This window comes from Gymnoscopelus microlampas (assembly GCF_963454915.1).
Source record: "Gymnoscopelus microlampas genome assembly, chromosome: 9".
NCBI lineage: Eukaryota > Metazoa > Chordata > Actinopteri > Myctophiformes > Myctophidae > Gymnoscopelus > Gymnoscopelus microlampas.
Window position 1 is genome coordinate 30,330,817 of NC_139946.1, and position 21,185 is coordinate 30,352,001.

General features: G+C 45.5%; 2 protein-coding genes across 2 annotated transcripts in view; both read right to left on the bottom strand.

The window, feature by feature from the left end:
* The window catches only part of mafaa (MAF bZIP transcription factor Aa), a 4,955-nt gene extending 125 nt beyond the window's left edge, over window positions 1-4,830 (bottom strand). The window contains exons 1-2 of the mRNA XM_084067364.1: window positions 4,107-4,830; window positions 1-3,985 (exon numbers count right to left, since the gene is read on the bottom strand). The exon at window positions 1-3,985 is cut by the window's left edge and continues 125 nt beyond it. Coding sequence (XP_083923490.1) covers window positions 2,917-3,846 — 930 coding nt within the window. The 5' untranslated portion in view covers window positions 3,847-3,985; window positions 4,107-4,830 and the 3' untranslated portion in view covers window positions 1-2,916. The remainder of the gene's footprint in view (window positions 3,986-4,106) is intronic.
* Window positions 4,831-9,281: 4,451 nt separating this feature from the next.
* zc3h3 (zinc finger CCCH-type containing 3) overlaps window positions 9,282-21,185 on the bottom strand; it is an 80,847-nt gene continuing 68,943 nt past the window's right edge. Inside the window, exons 10-12 of the mRNA XM_084067931.1 lie at window positions 15,100-15,278; window positions 14,043-14,218; window positions 9,282-9,544 (exon numbers count right to left, since the gene is read on the bottom strand). Coding sequence (XP_083924057.1) covers window positions 9,513-9,544; window positions 14,043-14,218; window positions 15,100-15,278 — 387 coding nt within the window. The 3' untranslated portion in view covers window positions 9,282-9,512. The remainder of the gene's footprint in view (window positions 9,545-14,042; window positions 14,219-15,099; window positions 15,279-21,185) is intronic.

A 21,185-nucleotide genomic window follows, 5' to 3' on the forward strand; every position in this document is an offset into this window, starting at 1 on the left:
CAAGTCTTTGAATTTGGCCCATTAAGACCGGTCTGTCATTTTAGATTTTAACCACTTTAACCATTATTTTATACTTTGGGCTATTCAAAAATAGCAGATCTACAAGTTCATAGCATGGCACCGAGTGCCGCACTATGAGCTTGTAGATCTGCGATTTTTGAGAAATCATGAAAATTTGTGCAAATCTTTGAATATGTATTTTTTCAAGCGAACGTTTGTAACTCAAATCTTTGCTGGAACTAAATATTTTTGAGATGGGGTTTCGCGGCCAAATGCATATCATTTTGTGTGGTCCTTAACATGAAGAAGTTTGAGGAGAACCACTGATATTATAGCAACATAAGTGTTTCAGAAAACAGATAGAATCAGCCTCAGGTCTTGGGTTAAATCCGAAACAAAAATAATAAAATTGATAAGGAAATTAGAACGTTAGCCGATCAAATGCTGTTGAATAGCACCGACGTTAATGGCTTGATTGACAGATGATTGGCAAGGTCAACATTTAGATTCACTAGTTTTTGTATATAGGCCTAATTTGGGATTATTATTTTTGCTTTAGCTTTTATTTAAAAATCAAACCCATCAGTTAGGAGTCTAACAATCTGAAATTAATAATTCCTGTTGACATAATTGGAGGTATAGCCTACAACGTGATCTGATTACATTGAGAACGAATTCCCTCATTTGATAACTTAATTGCGGTGGTGTTTTTTTTTAACAAACTTGTAACCTAATTTCTGCACAGGTCGCCATCCAACAGGTATAGCTATAGGCATGAATGAGCATCACATACTTCTGCACAATATTGCACATATATCTAGGCAGCAGATAACACACGAACCAGGTTTTTTTTTTCTTGTCAGAAATATGCATTATTGGGGGTTATTCCAAGACAGTATAAGCGCTATCAGAGACAGTCTCATTTGTTATCAATAACCAAGTATCCTCCTATCAGATAGAAGACCTTTTAGACAGGCTCATACATGGTTGGCTAGGTGAAAGTAAAAAATAAATAAAAAATAATTAGAACAAAATGATATCCAAGTTTTTTTTAATCATTAGGTTGGTGCATAGAGATTTAGCAGCGAATGCAGTCTTTGTCCTATTTATTTAAGTCATGGATTTACCTCATCGAATTGACAGATCAAAGGTCCTATCGGTACAAAACAAAAAATGTTCGCCCAATTTTGATCTCTTCTTATAGTGCAGTTATAGGCTTACCTCTGACATTACACGTTCAGTAAAAAGAGGATACCGTTAGACTATTTGCATGCTGTAACATACAAACATTGTATTAAGACGTTCTGATCAAGCAACAAAGGCGTTTGTAAATTGTTTTTTTTGTTTTCTTAAAAAGAGAGAGATAAGATAAAATAACACAGTAACTGTTCTCTACACATATGTACAGGTGGAAATAAATAAAGTCTAAAATCTTGGCTCAGTTTAATCTCTTTTTGTCGTTTCTCTTTTTTTTTGTTTGTTTTGTTAAAACAATAGAAAATTGATTGAAAATAGCTGTAAGACGCATCCATTTTTCTATGTAGGCTAAATAGCAGATTGCTTGTCGATTCGCGCGTTCGTCTGCAGTCCTCGTACCTCTGGTGGATATATGGGGGGTGGGAGGGGGGGGGGTTGCATACCCAGGCCTTACTGATGGCAGAGGAGATGGGGAGTGAGGTGATGCGTTTAAGAGGAGAGAGGAGAGAACCATGGGCCATGCTTTCCATATGATGATGTGTCAGGGCTTTGAGGAGATGACTGGAGGTCGGGGTTGTTGGGTACCATACATGTCCTGCATGCAGGGTTGCTAACAGGGACGGGAAGGGAACTATTAGGCCTGTTGTTGTTGCAGTAGTGGTTCGAAAAAGCGTCCTGCTCCGCGTCACAGACAACACCGTCTTTCCTCCCAAAACAGTCCGGGGAAAGTGGTTCGTTTCTGGAGCGGAGAGAGCTAGAGACACATGATGAGAGAGAGAGAGAGAGAGAGGGGGGATTGTGTAGGCTATTGCTTCTCCCCCCGTGCCTGCTCGTTCCTTCTGTTTGTCCAGTCCATTCTGTCTAAAATAAAAATGCATTCACCTCCAGTTGTTTTTTAAGACAGAAAAAAACCCTTTCTGATCAGATCGGCTAAGTTCAGTAAGACTTCGGTTTTCGACCAGTTTCCTTGTTCTGTTGAATCAGAGGAAAAACAAAAAACATATTTTTTATTTGACAAACTAGCCTGCAGGCTATATTATTAAGTGATCCCTTGTCCAGATCAGAGGTCGTTGTGTAGGCTACAGATTCATCCAAACATCTTTAAGACTCACCACCATGCGCACAACGATTACCCATGTGCGCACTCTAAATGCTTATTTTGTTTAGACATGAAAGCATCGTTTCAATTCTGAGTTTTTTTTAAATATACAATATAGTCATTTTTTGTCAAAGTAATAACTGTAAACAAAATGCAAACTGAGAAAATATAAATAATAGTTTAAAAAGGACATTTGAGGAGGGCGGGTGGGTTGGGATAGAACAGTGGTTCTCAACCTATTCAGGCTGTGTGACCCCCCAAAAATAATAATATTTGAACTGGGGACCCCCCCCACCCTGACAAGCACTTGGAATTGTAGGAGTTGAAGCATTCAATTTTGTTTGACTCTGTTCCACAGATACATTTGTGAAAATAGCAGACCTACAAGCTCACAACGCCTGGCAACGAGGTGTTGTGAGCTTGTAGATCTGCTATTTTCACAACGTTTGCCTCTTTCTTATATTATTTGACAATTTGGCCAATGTTTCACCTCAAATTGTCACTTCACTGTCATCTGGGGACCACCCAAAAAAATCATGTGGGGACCCCCTGGGGGGTCCCGACCCACAGATTGAGAACCACTGGGATAGAAGAGTCTTTGCTGTACAAACGAGTCTCTCTCACATGAAGAAGTCCGTGTTGGCCTGTTTCCCGTGACCCCCCGCGGACGGATCTCTGCTGCCTGCCGGCCCGCCGCCACTGTAGGTCCGGCTGGCCAGCTTCTCGTACTTCTCCTTGTAAAGGTCCCGCTCCTTGGCGAGACGCGCCACGTCCTGCTTCAGCTGCTCCACTTGGCTCTGCAGCGTGCACTTCTCAGTCTCCAGCATGTGCCTCTGCTGCACACGCTTGTAGCGACAGGACTGCGCGTAGCCGCGGTTCTTCAGCGTGCGTCGCTTCTGCTTCAGGCGGATCACCTCCTCCTTGCTGAAGCCGCGCAGCTGCCGGTTGAGCTCCCGCACCGTCATGCTGACCAGCTGGTCGTCCGAGAAGCGGTCCTCGAGGCGGGCGTGGTGGCCGTGGTGGTGGTGATGGTGGTGGGCCTGGTGGTGGTGGGCCGCCGAGGCCGCGGACAGGTCCTCTCCGACGTACTGCTGCCCGCGGAAGCCCTCGTAGGCCTGGTGGTGGTGATGGTGGTGGTGGGCGTTGCCGATGAGGGCCTCCACGGCGTCCTCGGGGGTCAAGTTGAGCGCCTCGGGGTTGATGTGGTGCTGATAGTTGGGGATCCAGTACAGGTCCTCGAGCTGCGGCTTCCCCGTGGCGTTCTGATTGTTGTTTCCGCCGTTGTTGTTGTTGCCCACGCCGTTGGACATGTTCTGGTTGGGCTGGGCGCCCGGGCTGGGCGCGCAGAAGCTCGGCGAGGAAGGCACAGAGGAGCAGGGCGTGCTGATGGGGGTGGAGGAGAGGGAGCCGGGCGGCAGACGGTGACAGTAGCGGTCGGCCTCCGGTGGCTCCTTCTTCACCTCGAACTTCATCAGGTCAAAGTCGTTGACGTACTCGATGGCCAAGGGGCTGTTGGGCAGCTCGGCGCTCATGGCGAGGTCGGTTGCCATGTCAGTCCATGCGACCACTCCCGCCCTCACAGCCAAACCGACAGCGGGCTGCGGCCCCCTCGGATACAGACTGCGAAGAGGAAGACTCGACTGGACGGTGTATATATAGACACAACCACGGTGCGCTCAGGCTGCAGGACTGGTGGCGGTGGTGGAAGGGTGGGAGGAGAAAACTTGTATTAGGGGGGCTGCTAGTCCTTAAAACAACTTCTATATATAGTGGCGTGAATTTACGTATGCATGTAAATGAACTTGTACACCTGCCAGCTCGCCTCCGTGCGCTCCTCTTGTTGACAACTTCTCCCAGGTCAAATGCACGCTTTAATACCACGGGCGGCCGGGCCAGCTGTAACCGGAGCCTGGTGAATTTGGAGCCACCAACCTGTCTTGTCCTCGCTTCACCTCTGCGTCGATTCGCCTCCAGTGATTTACTGTGTGCCTGGAGGTTGGTTGGTCAAGTGAGATGAAAGATTCGCTGGCTTGCCTCTTCTTTCGCCCCCCCCCTCTCTGTCGTCAGTGTTATTTTCCAGTATGCTCCACTGTTTACAAGTCGCTCATATATACAGTCCCAGGGAGCAGAGGCTGAAGTTACCGCAGCACCAGATCTGACTGCACGGCACCGACCGGGGATTTAAAAACTTTCAACGGAACGAGCTCTCAACCACAGACAGTTACAGAAACCACTGCACTGTATACAGGCTACGCGTGCGTAAAGATGTGCCAAAGTCCCAGTTTTTTTTAAAAACGTTGAATCCGAAATGGAATGGCATATAGTGCACTGTTTAAAAGTTCATACGAATAAAGGATGCAGATAAGTAAAACATACAGTCCTTCCGCGGAGGGACCGGAGAGAATGGGTCCCGTGTCCAGATCTGTGCGCAAGCAGCAGCGGTGTCTACTCACGGGTCCGGTGGGTTTAGCGACGATCCGATCCCCCCCTCCTCGCTCACCGGGGGCGCGTTGTTGACTTTTTTGCGTGCCCGTGTGTGCAGTATAGGCTGCTACGTTTTATATGAGATGGTGATAAATCCCACTTAATAGTTTTGTTCTGTATGGGGGCCAGAGAGGAGAGAAAACGTTGACTTTAAAGCTTTGCTGCGCTGGTATACCACGCAGTGTCACTGAGGCGCTGGGAAAGGCAATGTGCACTTATATAAAGACGGCCGTTCTCACGACCCCTCCCACCCAGAGGTGCGACGGGCCAATGGGGAGGAGACGGCATGGCCGCGCATTTGCATACTTTCCAACACCTTAAAAATCCTCGGTGTTAATTTAAACCCCCGAGACGAGAGTACAAATTTAACCCTTACAGTTAAAAATCATTAGCGTTCGTTTAAACTCCTAGTGCAGGGGGGGTCTTCAACAGGGGGTCCGGGACCCTTAGGGGGTCCTCAGAGTTACTACAGGAGGGCCGCCAAATCTTTGTGATATATATATATATATATATATTTTACATTAACCACTTGAACCCTATAGCATCCATATATATAGAGAATTCAGTGCAAGGCGTTGTGAGCATGTAGATCTGCTATTTTTGACAAAGAGCTATTGGTGTAGAGGGGGAAAAAGAGCAGACCAAGTTAACAAAAAAACTTTCATCTGAAACACAATTTTATACAATACTATCTCTCGACTAGGGGGTCCTTGGCCTGAAACACGTTGAAGACCCCTGTCGTAGAGTGTAGGCTACTCTATTTGTAGGTAGCCTACACTCTGGGAGTTAAAGAAACACTGAGGATTTGACAGTGTGTGTGTAGCAGCCTCTCGCCGGGCTGACCGGCAGCTGTCTGGGCTGCTGCCTCCTGCCTGCAGCACGGGGGGACCAGAACCTCAGAACAGGTGCATATCCCCCCTCTAGTGACTGACTACATGCAATTGCAGGGACAGTAGGCACCGAAGGCAGCGTGGGGCTGGAACGCGCTGCAGAGAAACAGGATCGCGCCCCGGTACTTTCTCTGAGAAAATGTTTAGGCTACTTGGAAGTGAGTAAACTACTTTCTCCACCCATCCGCCGCCGTTTGAAAAGAAGCACGTCACGCAACGCTTGAGTTGAAACTGAACCTCTGTCCTCAAAAAAAGACTGAACTCGCTTCGTCTAATTCGATTAGCCAACATATTGCATTTTATAGGCCAATTAATTTAAAAGATATATTTAAGCCTGATAACCAACTAAACCAGTTGACAATAAAATACTCTAGTTATGTCAAAAAGGAACATGGTAGGCTACACCTCTTACAAATCAACTTAAAGAGAAAAATGACAATAGCTTCTATAATTGACTAACTTTAGCAGCTACAGCCCCAAACTAATCGATTTTCCTCTGCTTTTAACGTCAATTCCATTTGGTTGTATCAAAGGGCTTGTCCTTATCGGCAAGTGAATTTGCTTTTATTGGCGATATGCGTTTAAGAATGTGCTGCTTTTAGATAGATGGAGTTTAAGGCGGACTGACACCCGGGACTGACAAGGCACGGGCCTTTTCCAAATCCATCAGTGATTGATTGATTCGGGGCCACGCGCCCCACTGCCAAAAATCAATCCGAATTTCCGCGGGTTAATTATGATTGGCTAGGATTTTCATTTCCAATTAACCACAAATTGTATCCAGACTCATCTCCGCAGATCGACATATAATTAAGCCCCGCCGCACCACGCGCCCTCTGCGCCCCCGTCATGGACACACACGTCTCCGTCTATTGAGGCACACGAGGTAAAGTGAACCACAGCGGAAAAGGCTGAACAGGACATCACAGATAAGTGTCTTGGGAGAACGTGGTTGAACACACACAGTAAAATCCTCAGTGTTCATTTAACTCCAATAGTGTACAAATGGAACCAAATGGGCACTTATACTGGTCCATTTGGTTCAATTTGTACATTCTTGTTGTAAAATTTTACAGTGCAGAGATTCTGCTGCTCCTGACCTGCGCTTGCTCCCCCAAGACACACGAGACCCCAGTGTGCCATCAACCTTACAAATGATATCTGTGATATATATCGGCGAAATGGGGCCCATCTTCATGAAAAGCAGGTGGCAGTAAGTTTAACTTGGTCAGATACGGACAGCAAACCGCTGTGCTTAACTTCCTGTCCAAGCTGTCAGTGAAATACGCGCCCTCCCTGGCTCAAATGTGCTGGCTAGGATGAAAAGGCGGCTATGAGATGAGCAGGATGGAAATCATATCAAGGTATTTGAAGTTTAGGTGCCTGCTAAGTCATTAAGAGAGGTTTTTATCAAATAAGCAGGAGCTAAAAGCCAAGCTAAGCAGTCTGCATTCAAATGCCACATATAAGAAGATCTGCTGTGGTCCTTTCATTGTCAGGGAGAGGGGAGTGTCTGTGGCCGAGGGCTTGAGACATACATTTTTTGAAGTCAGGGTTTTCATTGTGCCTTTGCATATTGGGAGTTCGCTGCTGGTGCAGTTCTACCGATTTAAGCAAAATGGACATCAGCAAATGGGGGGTAGACAGTGGGCTTTGAGCCGGGGCCCCCACGCCGTGGCCCCCCAGTCCAAACCAAAGCCCTCCTCTGCTTCCAGGAGGTGTCTGAAAGGTTATCTGCGACCCGGTGGTTTTGTAACTGCCGTATAAGTCACTACTGTAATACTGCTATGAAGGAATCAGCTTTAATTGTAAGGGGATATGACAGGCCCACAGGCGCACGTATTGCACACGCGCCTTAAAGTTAACAGCAAGGCTTACTTTGACAATTAGGAATTTGACCGCATGCTGTTGAGGTTGTTTGTTCAATAAGCAGCACGGATGTGGACTACAAGAAGGTGCATGTTAGTTCGTTGGGGGGGTTTTGGGATAGTAAATCCTATACTCCCTGAGAAAATGTCATCTCTACTGATGTGCTTATAATTAGTTTGTATTTAATCTAGGGGGAGAATAATGAAGACACAAACACACTCAGTGAGTGAAGAATCACAGTTGACCTTCCTTTTTTGTCTCACCGTGTCTCTGTGGACAGATGATTTCTCTCCATGTCTTCTCCACTTCGTCTTGTGCGCTTTTACTAAAAATTGAAATATTGATCTTAATTAGAGTTTGCCGAGCTCAGCAGCTCGCGTTGAGCGTTTTAGACAAGAGGCAGCAGACATCTGTCTAAGGCACTTACGTCTTCAGCACAGGGGAGAGAGGGAGGGAGGGGGGCGGGGGTGAGGAAGAGGGGGAAAAGTGAGGGGAAAAGAGAAGAGAAGAGTGATGGCTCCCTGTCTTCTACCTTTTCTGAGAAACATGTCGAGCCCTCCATCTCTCTCGCCGCTGTCAATAGACGTAGGACAGAATAGAGTGGAATAGTTGTGCCCTGTGCACATCAAACCACGTGGCCAAACCCCCCCCCCCCCCCAAGACAGACAGACAGACAGACAGACAGAGAGAGAGAGTATGGTCCAATAATTTCAATGTAGTTTTATAAGATCCCAATAGATTTTTCTACATTCTGTTGCCTTTGATGCTCACAGCCCTCCCCCCCACCCACACACACACCACACGGCCGTCTCTTTCATCTGCTGGGGGTCCTTATCTTGTTAACACGGTGGCAGGTCTGTCGGTGTGTATGTGAGCCTGCCATGTATTAATGTGTCTTGTTGCCATGAGCGCTGCAGGAGAAACACGCTCCCCAGGGCCACGCGTTGCTCATTTGTCACCGTGACGACGCCTCGGTTAAATTGCATATTAATGGTCTAAATATCAGGGTCCCACACTCGCACACATACATACTGAAAGACGCACACATTGACACACACGTGGTATTAATCGTTTTATTATCGGGGACTACACGCTCCGACTGCGGGCAGGTAATGGATGAATTACATGTCCCAGCATCCTCTCTGTGCCACTCTCCACTGCCACACACACACACACACACACACACACACACACACACACACACACACACACACACTAATTACATGAACCACACAAGGAGGCAGAGAGAGAGGGAGGGAGGTACAAATGTACATGCATGGAGGGAGATAAATCGAGCCTCAGAAGAGAGAGAAGCGGAGAAGAGTGGAAGAGGAATGCAGATAATGAGTGAACTATGCTGTCATCTAAATAGCTTTCAAGGGACAAGAGTGACAGTCCTTCCCCGTTGCTCTTGTCTGTGTGCACACGCTCACACCCAGCTGGGTGGTGACGGTGAGGTCATCGCACGCTCATGTGTCCCCCATCTCGGACCAGAACCAAAGGGGAACTGCTGGTCCTGTCACCACCTTGCAGACCAACAGTCCTGCTCCCATGGGGAGCCTCAGACACATGCACAGATGCACAGTGATACCACCGTGCTCAAAACAGAAACAGACATACTCCCTATAAACACTTTGGCACTATACGGTACCCGTCAGCCCCTTGTTCCGAGGAGCAAAAAATAACCACACAAAAAAAAAAAAACACTGACAACTCTCATACAGTCAACATTTTATTGGCAGTGTTAAAAACGTTCACAAAAAACATGTATCGATTAAAAGTGTGTACTGTAAACATTGGAGTGCATTATGTGAAAGAGATTTATGATTCTTATCTTCAGACCCTGAGTTTTACCATATTGAGGGAGGGGGATAGAGACGCTCGGCACGGGAACTCCAAAGTGAAAGTCCTTCCGCTAAAGCGTCTCCGGAACCTCAAGCCTTTTGCAGGTTCCGCCGTCGGACTTTGTAGAACTAAAGCCGTGGCTTGATCTGCAATTTTCTCTCTGTACGGGGGGGATGAAAAAAGATTAGAGTGAAAGAGAACAGTAAAGTATGGTGGCAGGAATAAAATTACAAAGAGATGGTGTGGCAGCTACCAGGGTTATGTTATGTTGTGACAGGGGGTGGGGCAGGTGGAAATGTGCGGGCGGCGTGCACTGCACTCTTATGTGCGATGCATATTCATTGGTGTGTAACTGACTCTGATCTATGTCGAAACGTTCGAACGTAGATCCCCGTCCCGTTCAAAACGCTGAGTGATGACGCCTCAATTGATAAGTGAACGGGACAACGGGGAGGGCTGGATGGAGGCGTGTGTGTGCGTATACATGTGTATAGGTATGGGAGTTCATCCTCTGGCAGTGATACATGGCATCTGGGACTAATTTATGTAAAGTGAAGAGGAGCTTGTTTGGCTGTCTTCCACCCTTAATGAGGCAGCGGGGTGTGGAGTGCTTTAAGTCTGAACCCATGCTATCATTAGCAATAGTGAAGTGCACAAAACGGCTGGACAAAGAGGGCCGTGGAAACGATTGTTTCTCTGCGTACTATGTGCATGCATGCATGGATATATTGAGCATGAGCAAGTGTTGAGCATTCATGATTTTTGGTGCGCGACACAGATGCGCACCGATAAATCAGGCCTGTGTGTGTGTGTGTGTGTGTATGTGTATGTGTATGTGTATGTGTGTGTGTGTGTGTGTGTGTGTGTGTGTGTGTGTGTGTGTGTGTGTGTGTGTGTGTGTGTGAAGTCTGTGCATGAACACATGAGGAGTACAGTACCCTGGCATTGCCACTGGATCAAAGCACTAGAATAGCTCTTCCTCAATGCCTAGGCTCTGTTGGCTGTTGCTGGGCATTGAGGCTTAGACTAGGTTTCCGGAAGTGAGTCCCCCGGCTCTATAAAAAGCCAATACGCTCATAGACTAATGCGCAGCCTAGCTTGCGCTGGCCAGCACATAAGAACCTGTTGCACTTGCGCAACACAGCACAGTAAAGAGCACAGGTACTGTCCGAATGCACCGATGGTCGCATACACATGCATGCATGCGTACAGACAGACAGACAGACAGACAGACAGAGACAGGAGTGCAGATGTACACTGCTGTCTCCTAGCTCAATTGAGGCATGAGGAATTTCGGGCTTAGGTCAATTAGTCCAGGGGCCAACACTGATATTTTCACAAATTGGTACCACCTGAGGTGGCCGTAAAGTTTTTGTATTTTTGTATTCCTACATGTCTCTAGTTTATATTTTGGTATGATACATCTTCCAATTCAGTAGCTTAATGGCAGTTATCACTACCTACCAGCTAATGTATCCGGTAGGAGACACAAAGTAGAATCTTTGTGTCTCCTACCGGAAACACACCCGGGCATCAAATTATTGCGACAAAAAACAAAATATATCCATGTATTCAAGGCTTCATGGGGTGTGCAATTGATAACTTCTCAGATTTTTGGTGTTTGCAAAAAGACTGCTTTCCATAAGCTTGTAAAAGTTGACCCTCCTTCGGTCTAGGGTGGTCATAGCTGAATGGGTAGAGAGTCCCCCTGGGAAACTTAAAGGAGGAGTTCACCCAAAAAATGATTATTTTCTGTCAATTGCACACCCCATGAAGCCTTGAATACATGGATATATTTTGTTTTTGTCGCAATAATTTGATGCCCGGGTGTATTTCCGGTAGGAGACACAAAGATTCTACTTTGTGTCTCCTACCGGATACATTAGCCGGTTTAGAGTGATTACTGTCATTAAGCTACTGAATTGGAAGATGTATCATACCAAAATATAAACTAGAGACATGTAGGAATACAAAAATACCAAAAATGTACGGCCACCTTAGGTGGTACCAAAATCTGCCTTGGCCCCTGGACTAAATGGGAGTGTATCTGTGTGCACATGGATATCCTTGCTGTCGGGCAGAAAACTAGTACCTCCATATTTCAACGTTTTATGTTTTTTTTTGCGTAAATTAATACCCTACTTCATCCTACTACAGTGTTACGTAAAAGTAGCAGATCTACAAGCGCACAACGCGTCTGCCTTGCCTTGTGAGCTTGTATATCGGCTATTTTTGAAAAACCTTTGTGTTGTGTGTGTCTGTAGGTTTTATAAATATTGAACCAATGATAAGTATTAACAAAAGCTTGAAAAAACACAGGTTCTTTTTTCAATTTTCCAAGTTTTGGACATACAAGGTTTCCACCCGACAGCGACGATGTGTGTGTGTGTGTGTGTGTGTGTGTGTGTGTGTGTGTGTGTGTGTGTGTGTGTGTGTGTGTGTGTGTGTGTGTGTGTGTGTGTGTGTGTGTGTGTGTGCCTATGGAGGGTGGGGTCAGGCGCCAGGCTGGTCAGATGACAGTGGGGTCAGGGTCAGAGGTCATGCTTGTTTCCAAGTAAGAGAGAAAAAATATGAAACCTAGAGAGGAAGCGATTACAAAAGAACGTGAATAAGAGTGTAAGAAGCCAGACGTATTTTTTAGCAGAGTATGTTTTAAGTTTAAGTTTACAATGGGAGTGCCGTATTTTAGGAAACCTCAGCGTGACGAGGTGCTGAGCATTTAGTTTGCGCTCGCTCGTTCACATGTCTGCTTGCTGAGAGCTGAAATATTTTCAACTCAGGCATTGGAAGCGTTTTCGGCGAGCGGCTTGGCATTTCCAGCTGGGAAAAAAATGGCCTCGGTGGACATGGCCTAAGAGGCAACGTCTCCCTCTCTACTGCAGTGTTTCTCAAACCTTTCTGTTTGAGACGCAAAAGAGAACTTCAAGCTCGGTGCATGCGTAATTTTTGTTTTTTTACATTTTGAAAATACCTTTTGAAAAATATATATTTTTAATATGTTAAATTAAATTGTAGGAAATGTAAAAAAGAAAAAGAAAAAAAACTATTTGGGACACAAAAATGGGTCCAGACTCCCGACCCATTGTTTGGGAAACACTGCTCTACTGTATTTGCATCGATTACACGGTTCAAGGCATCGCCAGTCAAAATGACACAACTGTTGGCCAGTCATCATCATAACAGCAAATTGCAAATTGATTCCTTTTTGACTGTTAATTGCCAGCTGAACGTCTCGTTTAAGAACAAGTCAATATCAGCTGTAACAGACAACAGACGGTTGAGGAACAGGAATAAGGGGGGAAAAATTTAAGGAAATCAGAGAGTTAAAATGAGAACATTGCAAAGTTACGTGCAGTATAAAGGTGAGGCAGATTAAAGTTGGGTGTTATGGTGTAAAAAGGGACTGGATTTCATGCCACAGGACTGGGGAGTGTGTGTGCGTGTGTGTGTGTGTCCATTAGGCAGGGGCAGGGGCAGGTGGGCTGTCAGGGCTGGGTGGAGAAGGGGGTGAGAGGAAGGCAGACCGCCCCTTCTAATCCTCTATCTGTCATGTCTGTCAACAGAGAGCTCAGCTGTGCCTCCCCGTTCCCCCAAAACCTAAACGTTATTACCACCGTCCCTTAAGAATAATTAGGTTGCTTGTTAAAACACTGTCACAAAGTACACGGACGGCCGATTCCACCAATCGTTATCAGTCGATAAATCAGGACTGTATGCAGAACATGTTTAAAACGTGGGGTTTCCCTTCCCAAAAAATATGTGGTGGGCAGTCGGCAATTTGATACTGAGCGAAACGTTTCATGCCCCTTGATGGTGGCAAAAAATAATCCACTACTACTGTACTAAGGATATACAGTACGTACTCCTACTGCCTTATGTACCTTTACAGTGCTGGTTTTCAGGCCTTACTTATTCCAGGGAACACACAAATCTAGAGATGGGTATTTTAACCACTGATCTAACTCTGGCCATTAAGTTGGTATGTTCCACTACACAGCTAAATCCAGAGTGCTGGAGTGAATTTTAGTTAAATTAACAATCTTTACTGTGCATCGTGTAGTAGGGGTTAAACAGTAATCAAACTATTCAATTTAATTGATAATGAAAAAATAACCGATTTCAGCAGATTTTAGGATGAAAAAAATATAAGAATTAAAAAATAGTCAATCTAAAAGTTCACAACGCCTCTCAATCCAACGACCCATTATGAGCTCGTAAATATGTTATTTTCTTTATTTTGTATTTTTACCACTTTTTCCTCCCAATTTAGTCGTTTCAATTCCTCCTACTGCTTGCCACACTGCTGTTGTGCCCTACTGGCTCACCTGCCAGTCAGGAGTCCCCACCGGGAGGACGTAGCGCCTCCTTCCTTCTCCCCCCCAAATAAATCCCATAGTTGGGCTGGATGGATGTCTGTTTTTTTGGAATGACGTCACATCCGACTACTTCTTCTATGAGCGATGAGGGATAATTCCAAAGCTGTGTTAGAGCGCCCCTTGTGGAATTTTCACAAAAATAATAATAATTTGATAATAGAACGCATGTACGCGTTCTTGGCAGGCAATGTGTTAATAAAAAAAAATAATCAATAGAATAATTGGTAAGAAAACTTGCAGCCCTACTATGTAGGGACAAGGATGGCCTATAAGCGTTTTCACCTTTAACGTGCGGGGTCCCGGCCGGTGGGGTGTCCGGCACCTCGGCCTCCTCTGGGGAGCTGCACAGGGAGATGAAAGATGGCAGCTTCAGAAGACCAGACGTAGGCGTCTCCAGGGAGTCCCCAGCATCCTGCTGGGCTTGCTCTGGCAGCGGCATGTTGACAGACAGACGTGGCCTGGGAGAAGGACGGACACAGCAGGAGGTGACCACCACATTCATACAGTATGACACTCAGCTGTGATGAGGTCTTCTGATGCTACAAACATGACCGCCTTTCCAAACACAAGCCCTAACAGCTTCAACCCTGACAGTAGATACTGCGTTGACTGGGGTCCCTCAGGGATCTATACTTGGTCTCCTCATTTTTTCCCTCTACACCACACCTCTTATAGGTGATCTAAGCTCACAACGCGTTGCATTGTGAGCTTGTGCATCTGTTATTTTGCCAAATGTTTGCCCCAGAATAGGGATGCTAGGGTTCATGTGGTTAATTGGATGCTAAAATCCTTTTGGCTAATGCTCTTAACTCATTCACTGCCAGAATTATTCTGGCTGCGTTTGAACACTGCCATATTTTTCATTGAAAAAAAAAAGTACTCAGGAGCCGAGATACAGAATTTTTAAGTTTTAAGTTAACAAGGAAGTGGATGGGAGTCTATATCTTCGAAAAATCATATCTCCTTGGTCTTTGGGTCAAAAAAAAAAAAAAAAATCTAAAAAAGAAAAAAAAAAAAAAAAAAAATTTTTTTTAATTTTTTTAATTTTTTAAAAAGTCGTTTTAGTCGTTCTTGGCAGGCATGGCTTATGGACAGAAGTCGTTTTAGTCGTTCTAGGCAGTATATGAGTTAATCACAATCAATTTGACTATACTGTAAGAGTTTAACCACTTATTATTGTTGAAAAATAGCCCACAAAGTCACACAAGTTTTTGCTGTGCCATTTTGAAAAATGTTCAAGGTAGGACGGAACATTTGGAAAATGTTAGGATTTTGTTTTGAAAACCTCCCCAAAATAAGGACGCCAGGTTGAAAGTTTGCGAGGTTGATCTGGACAGACCTCTTGGCGTGCTCTTTGGGCCGGGGTCTCTTGGCCGGGTTGGTGGTGGTGGCTGAGGGTCCAGGAGTGCTGGCGCTGCGCTTGGCTCTCTGGCGGTGCTGCAGCTTGCAGCGGGTGCCCTGGGGACAGGAGCCCGTTTTGGAGAAGTCTGGACACACTAAGGTGTGTTTCTTCTTACACTGGGTGAGGAGACAAAAATAAAAAAATATTAATAATAGTAATTACAGAAGATCTTTGATTTAACTTGTTTTTATTTATTTATTTAATTTAATGATGTAAAGTAAAGCCCAAGTTATACTTAGCTGTACATCGTGTCACAAAACCTTAAATAGTCGATCTACAAGCTCACATTGTAGATCTGCCATTTAAGGTGCATGACACCCAAGTATAAATCAGACTTAAAAGGTAAATATAATGTGTAATAATACATAGTGTCCATAGCAGATTTCAAAACTATATAAAGTCAGGCATGCATTTTCATGTTGAGCTAATTTGAAAGAAGTTTTTTGGCGCAAGTGAAACTGATTGACACATAAACAGCAAACTACATTTCAGCCAATGTCTTTTTCTAAATGTTTTTATTTATTTTATTATCATGAATCCAAACTACGATTAAACTTCTGTGTGTTTTTTTTACTTATCTATAAAGGGCACACTCGTAGAAAGTGAGGCAGGAGTTTATAGAGCAACAAAAATCTAATCTTGATGGATTAGCTTCCAGTCGCCATCAGAAATATGAGAACAAGAGTGATATTACTTTACTTATGACTATATTAATACCAGTACAGTATGGCTTCTAAGGCCACATAGGTGTAGACAACCTCATCCGTTCAGCGATGTTAATAGCCAACAATCTCCTTAAACGTGGAACGGGTGATTTGGGTAAGTGGGTCATTGCTAGTCTAATTTTTGAGGAGCATTGTGCATGAGCGGGCGAGCATTCAGATGCCTGTGTATGATGGTGTAATAGGGGCGTAAATTGGTAGCTTCATTCTCCACGAGATCCGATCCCTCCCACCTGTCAGAAGAGCTAATTATACTCACTATGGGGTGCAGGGTGCGAGGCGTGTGTACAAGTGTGTGTGTGTGTGTGTGTGTGTGTGTGTGTGTGTGTGTGTGTGTGTGTGTGTGTGTGCGTGCGTGCGTGCGTATATGTGTGTGTGTATGTATAGAGGGGGTGAGGAGCGTGGGACTGGGGGTGGGCAGGAGCAGGTTGATCCAGAAATAGAGGGTGGATTGGGGAAACTGTGTGTGTGTGTGTGTGTGTGTGTGTGTGTGTGTGTGTGTGTGTGTGTGTGTGTGTGTGTGTGTGTGTGTGTGTGTGTGTGTGTGTGTGTGTGTGTGTGTGTGTGTTAGGCGGGTGAGGGATCTACAGATAGTGTTTCTGGGAACAGCATGGACTATTGGTCAACCTGTGTTGCAGGCCAACCTGTCACAGCCTCGACTGTGGCAGCGCTGGGCCCAGATAAGACCCCCCCACCCCCACCCCTACACACCTTGTCTGTATTCCCCCTCCATCCGCTGCCATCAGAGCCATCTCTCATTCCCTCACACCCATGTTCCTGGAACCCTGGAGGCCAGGGCAGCCCGGGATCAGTTCGCACGTCAAATGTCTTTCGGGATCACGTTATCGTACTGCCATTTTTAAGTCAGCCACAAAAAGATGAAACCCACAGTGTGGCATTAGACCACCGCTGTGAATGATGTATATTGCGTTATATTTGGTGAGTGACGTTAGGGAACTGAACTCCCTTGACCCTGTCTGTCACCGGACAACCCACTAAGATAAGAAAAGATAATTAATCCCAGAGGGGATATGTAGTCGTTGTGGGAGCTGACAGCAACAGAAACTAAGAAACAAAACAAAGATAGCAGGCTAAAAGATGTAAAATGAAATAATAATAAAATTACACAATGGTATTTACTGATATGAGGGGAAATTACTTTTCTGCATTTGACCCAGTAGTGTGCTCACTGTGCTGCTCAGGGACACTTCGACACAAATACTGCAGGAACTGAGGATCGAACCAGGGACCTCCTAATTCCTAGACGGCTGCTGTACCAACTGAGCTGATGCCAGGGAATCCTTTTTTTTAACAATACTAGTGCAGTTAGTTAGTACCCATTGTCAGAGTACTTGGAGGCCGGTCTATGATGTCAGTACTATGACAGCTGCACAAACGTCACACCAATCTGGCAATCAGTCAATCTGCGAAGCTAATTGACTGACACGCACGCACACACACGCACACAAACGGTATATCCAAGTGACACCTATGCAAGCCACCATTATTATTACGAGGATATGTGCAAGGTTGAAATGGTGTCAGGTGAAATACTAATAACATATCAATCAAAAGATTGAGTCTATGTTTGGCTGTGGGAACCAAATGACTGTTTTAAAGACTAGCCATTGATGTGGCAAAGGGCGCTGGTGTGGATACCAGGGTGAGAGAAAGAGCCAAGCAAGCTGAAGCACTTCTACTTTGTGTGTGTGTGTGTGTGTGTGTGTGTGTGTGTGTGTGTAAAGAAAAGTCCATAACGAGCTACCTCCCTGCAGTGCCATACATCCTCATTTTCATAAAAGGTCTCCAGACAGACAGACAGACAGACAGACAGACAGAGAGAGAGAGAGACGGAGAGAGAGAGAGAGAGAGACGGAGAGGGAGAGAGAGAGAGAGAGGGGTAGGAAGAGCAACAGTGGAAATGGGGAGGAGAAAAAAAAAGAAAAGAGAAAAAAAGAGTGGACAGGACGTCTTTATTCCACACCAAGTTAACAATTTTCCACTTGATTTAAGGAATGCTGGGACGTCTCAGGGGCCTATTAGAAAGCTCTCTGCTGGGCCCAAACCAGGACGAGTCAGCACATTTACCATCAGAGAGACGGAGAGGGAGAGAGATGGAGAGAGAGACAGAGGGAGAAGGGGGGGGGGGGGCAGACAGACTAGCGAGAGAAAGATAAAATATAGAGATAGGACAGAGTGAGAGAAGAGATGGAGACAGAGACATTCAGAGACATTAACATTTTACCGGACGACTTAGCATGGAGGATGACGGAGGAATACGTCTATGCTCTTACACCGCCGAATAATTACTAGTACCTGACGGCATGTAGTTCAAGGGTCTAGGTCACACCTGACCACACTGTACAATTCTGAGTCTTGGACCAAAATGGACCCTTACAGCTCCATTTTGCACACTCAGAGTTAAATGAAGTTAATGAACACTCGGGATTGATGTGAGTGTTACTCCAGTGCCCAACACCCCTCAGACAAGATTATCATAATACTGACAGAAACTTGACAGACAAAAAAATACAGAGACGAGAAGAGAAGTTTTGAACTATTTCAGGCATTTTCATACATGTACAAGAAACGAAAATATAGAACAACTGGCAGCAAAGTGTTAAAGAGACAAAAGAAAAACATCTGTGAATATAACACACAAAGAAATCACAGGGACAAATTGGCAAGTTAAAACAAGGGAGACACAGCAGGAGCCAGTTCACTGGAGAATGACTGTGAGACAAAGCCAGGTTGGAAAGGGGGAGGGGGGGGGGGGGGGGGGGGAGAGGAGGAGGAGAGGGGAGGAAGATGGAGACGACGAGCCGGGCTTTAACCCCTGAGCTGCTGGATTGTCTGCCTGCCTGGCCCAGAGTGCCATCCTCAGCACTTTTCACATCTATAATTACTGCCTGCTATCCATCACAGAGCAGCCAGACCCTTGCAGCACAGTGCGTGCGCGCACACACACACACACACACACACACACACACACACAAACGCACGTGCGCGCACAAACGCACACACGCGCACACACACACACACACACACACACACACACACACACACACACACACACACAGATATGCACACACAAACACACGCAGACACATGCTCATGTACGTAAATATGAGCGTGTGCACATGCATGCAGACATGCACAATAGACGTGCGCATGTACAGTATACAGACACACACACACACGCTGGGGGTGGAAATCACAGACCTAAGCACTTCGGCTAATAGAATAAATATTAATATCCCTTTTGTTTTATATATCCTCATTTCCCCGTGCACTATTTAAATGAGCTCTGACAGTGTGAAAAAGCATCGGTTTCACCCCCTCTGCCTCAAAAAACAACAAGGGGAAGGCGAGGGATAGAGAGGTAGAGTGGTAGACAAAGGGGAAGAGAGATGGAGAGAGTAGGGTCTATTGGGGAACGCTCTCAGAAAAAGGGGAGAAGAAAGCCTTTGTCTAACATACACTGAAAATAGCAGATCTAAAAGCTCACAATGAATTGCAACACGGTGTGAGCTTGTCGAGCTGCTTATTTCTGTGCGCAGACACCGGCCGCAACCAAGTATAAATCGATGGGACGTGTTGTGAGGGGCTTAATTTATGCTTCGTTGTCGATTGACTAAAATCTATTGATTTTCATGGATTTAAAAAAATTGTATGAATTCAAATCAAACCAATCAATCAATCAATCAATCAATCAATTCAATTGATTTGGGCGAGCGTTACAGCTGTGTGACATATAGCATAAATTAGGTTTAAGGGAGGAGTAAAGTGAGTATGTTTGAAGTGGATGTGGGGACAGTCAGAGGCATGTCTAAGGCCATGTGGAGCCCGGGGGCTCCGTTACCCATCAGGTCCTCAAAGTGTCACTCAGTCACTACAGTAATGCCACTATGAACCACAGCCCCCCGCAGCTGTCCCTGCCTGTGTGTGCATGCATGCATGCATGCATGCACGCACGCACGTGTGTATGTGTCCGGTGTTTGTAGCTCTGCTCATTTACCCGAGCCTTGGTTCAACTTCAGCAGAGCGAACTATTAACATTACGATGCGTTTCGCATGTTCTGCTGGCCCCTAAACACACCCTCCCTTCTGCCACAGTGAACACACAGTAAACGCAGATCATTATAATGGAGAGATGTTGTCACATTACACTCACAAATTAAACACGGTAAGTAGAGCCAGATTTATTTTAGCCTTGGCTCTAACTTAGTGGTATAATGTGTAACCTGTAATCCATACTGTATGCATGTGTGCAGGCGCGCGTGTGTGTGTGTGTGTGTGTGTGCGTGTGTGTGTGTGTGTGTGCGTGTGTGTGCGCCAACTGTAATTCCAATTGCATTTGTGAAATGTGAAATTGAGTTAAAGCATTTGAAGAATAAGTTATTACGGAATATTAAATGTAAATCCTGAAATCAGAAATTCCATTGTATTAGTTGCATAAAATCACACCAAACAGCTCACCCAAATACAAGCAGACGCTCTGCATGGATTGCTGATTAGTTACAGTGAAAGTATATAAGGCTGGCGGATTTTCTTCGTCGTCTAATTCCAGTCTGCAGTACTGACCTGTACTGAGTTTGTTTGTTTTTTGTCCAAAATTCATGGACAAAAGTTTGCATCTGTTATTGGCGAGCATTGGACTGCCTCATTAGCATAACTAACTAGCGGTTAGCAAATGTTAGTATTGGGCCATCAACCTGTCAATCAAAGAACGGTTGAATGTAAATGACACGCCCCCCGTTATCAAGGCACGCTCAGCGTAGTAGAGAGGTAAAACAAGTAAGATTCTTAAGCCTGCAGCAGACTTCTGGCCAAACAACAACGGCTTTTTCGGCTTTGGAAGGGCTTACCGAACCGATGAAAGTGCGGAGAGGACAAAAGTGTTGTATACTGCAACACCGCGGCAGGCTCACGCACTCGAGCCACTGAAGGTGTGTACAGCACTGGAACCAGTGATTTTAACACCTGGATCTCCCTCCGACATGCTGCAGCAAATTTGCCACAGTACGGAGGTTCTGCCATGGATGGACAGGATGTGTTTATGGTCACTCAGAGAGGGATTACAGAGGTGTTTGTACCTCCTGGAGGTTGGCCCGGCTCGTGAGACCTCCTAACCTCCTCAGCCAACGTCTCTTCAAGGCTACCGCTGCTTTCACTGCTGACAGAATGAAGCCTTGGGCAGAATGCAGAAACAAAACTAAAATGAATCACACCCACCTGGAACGTTCTTTGGCTAGATAGAACATCTTAGAGGTGCAAGAATGTCCGTACCTTGTTCTGACA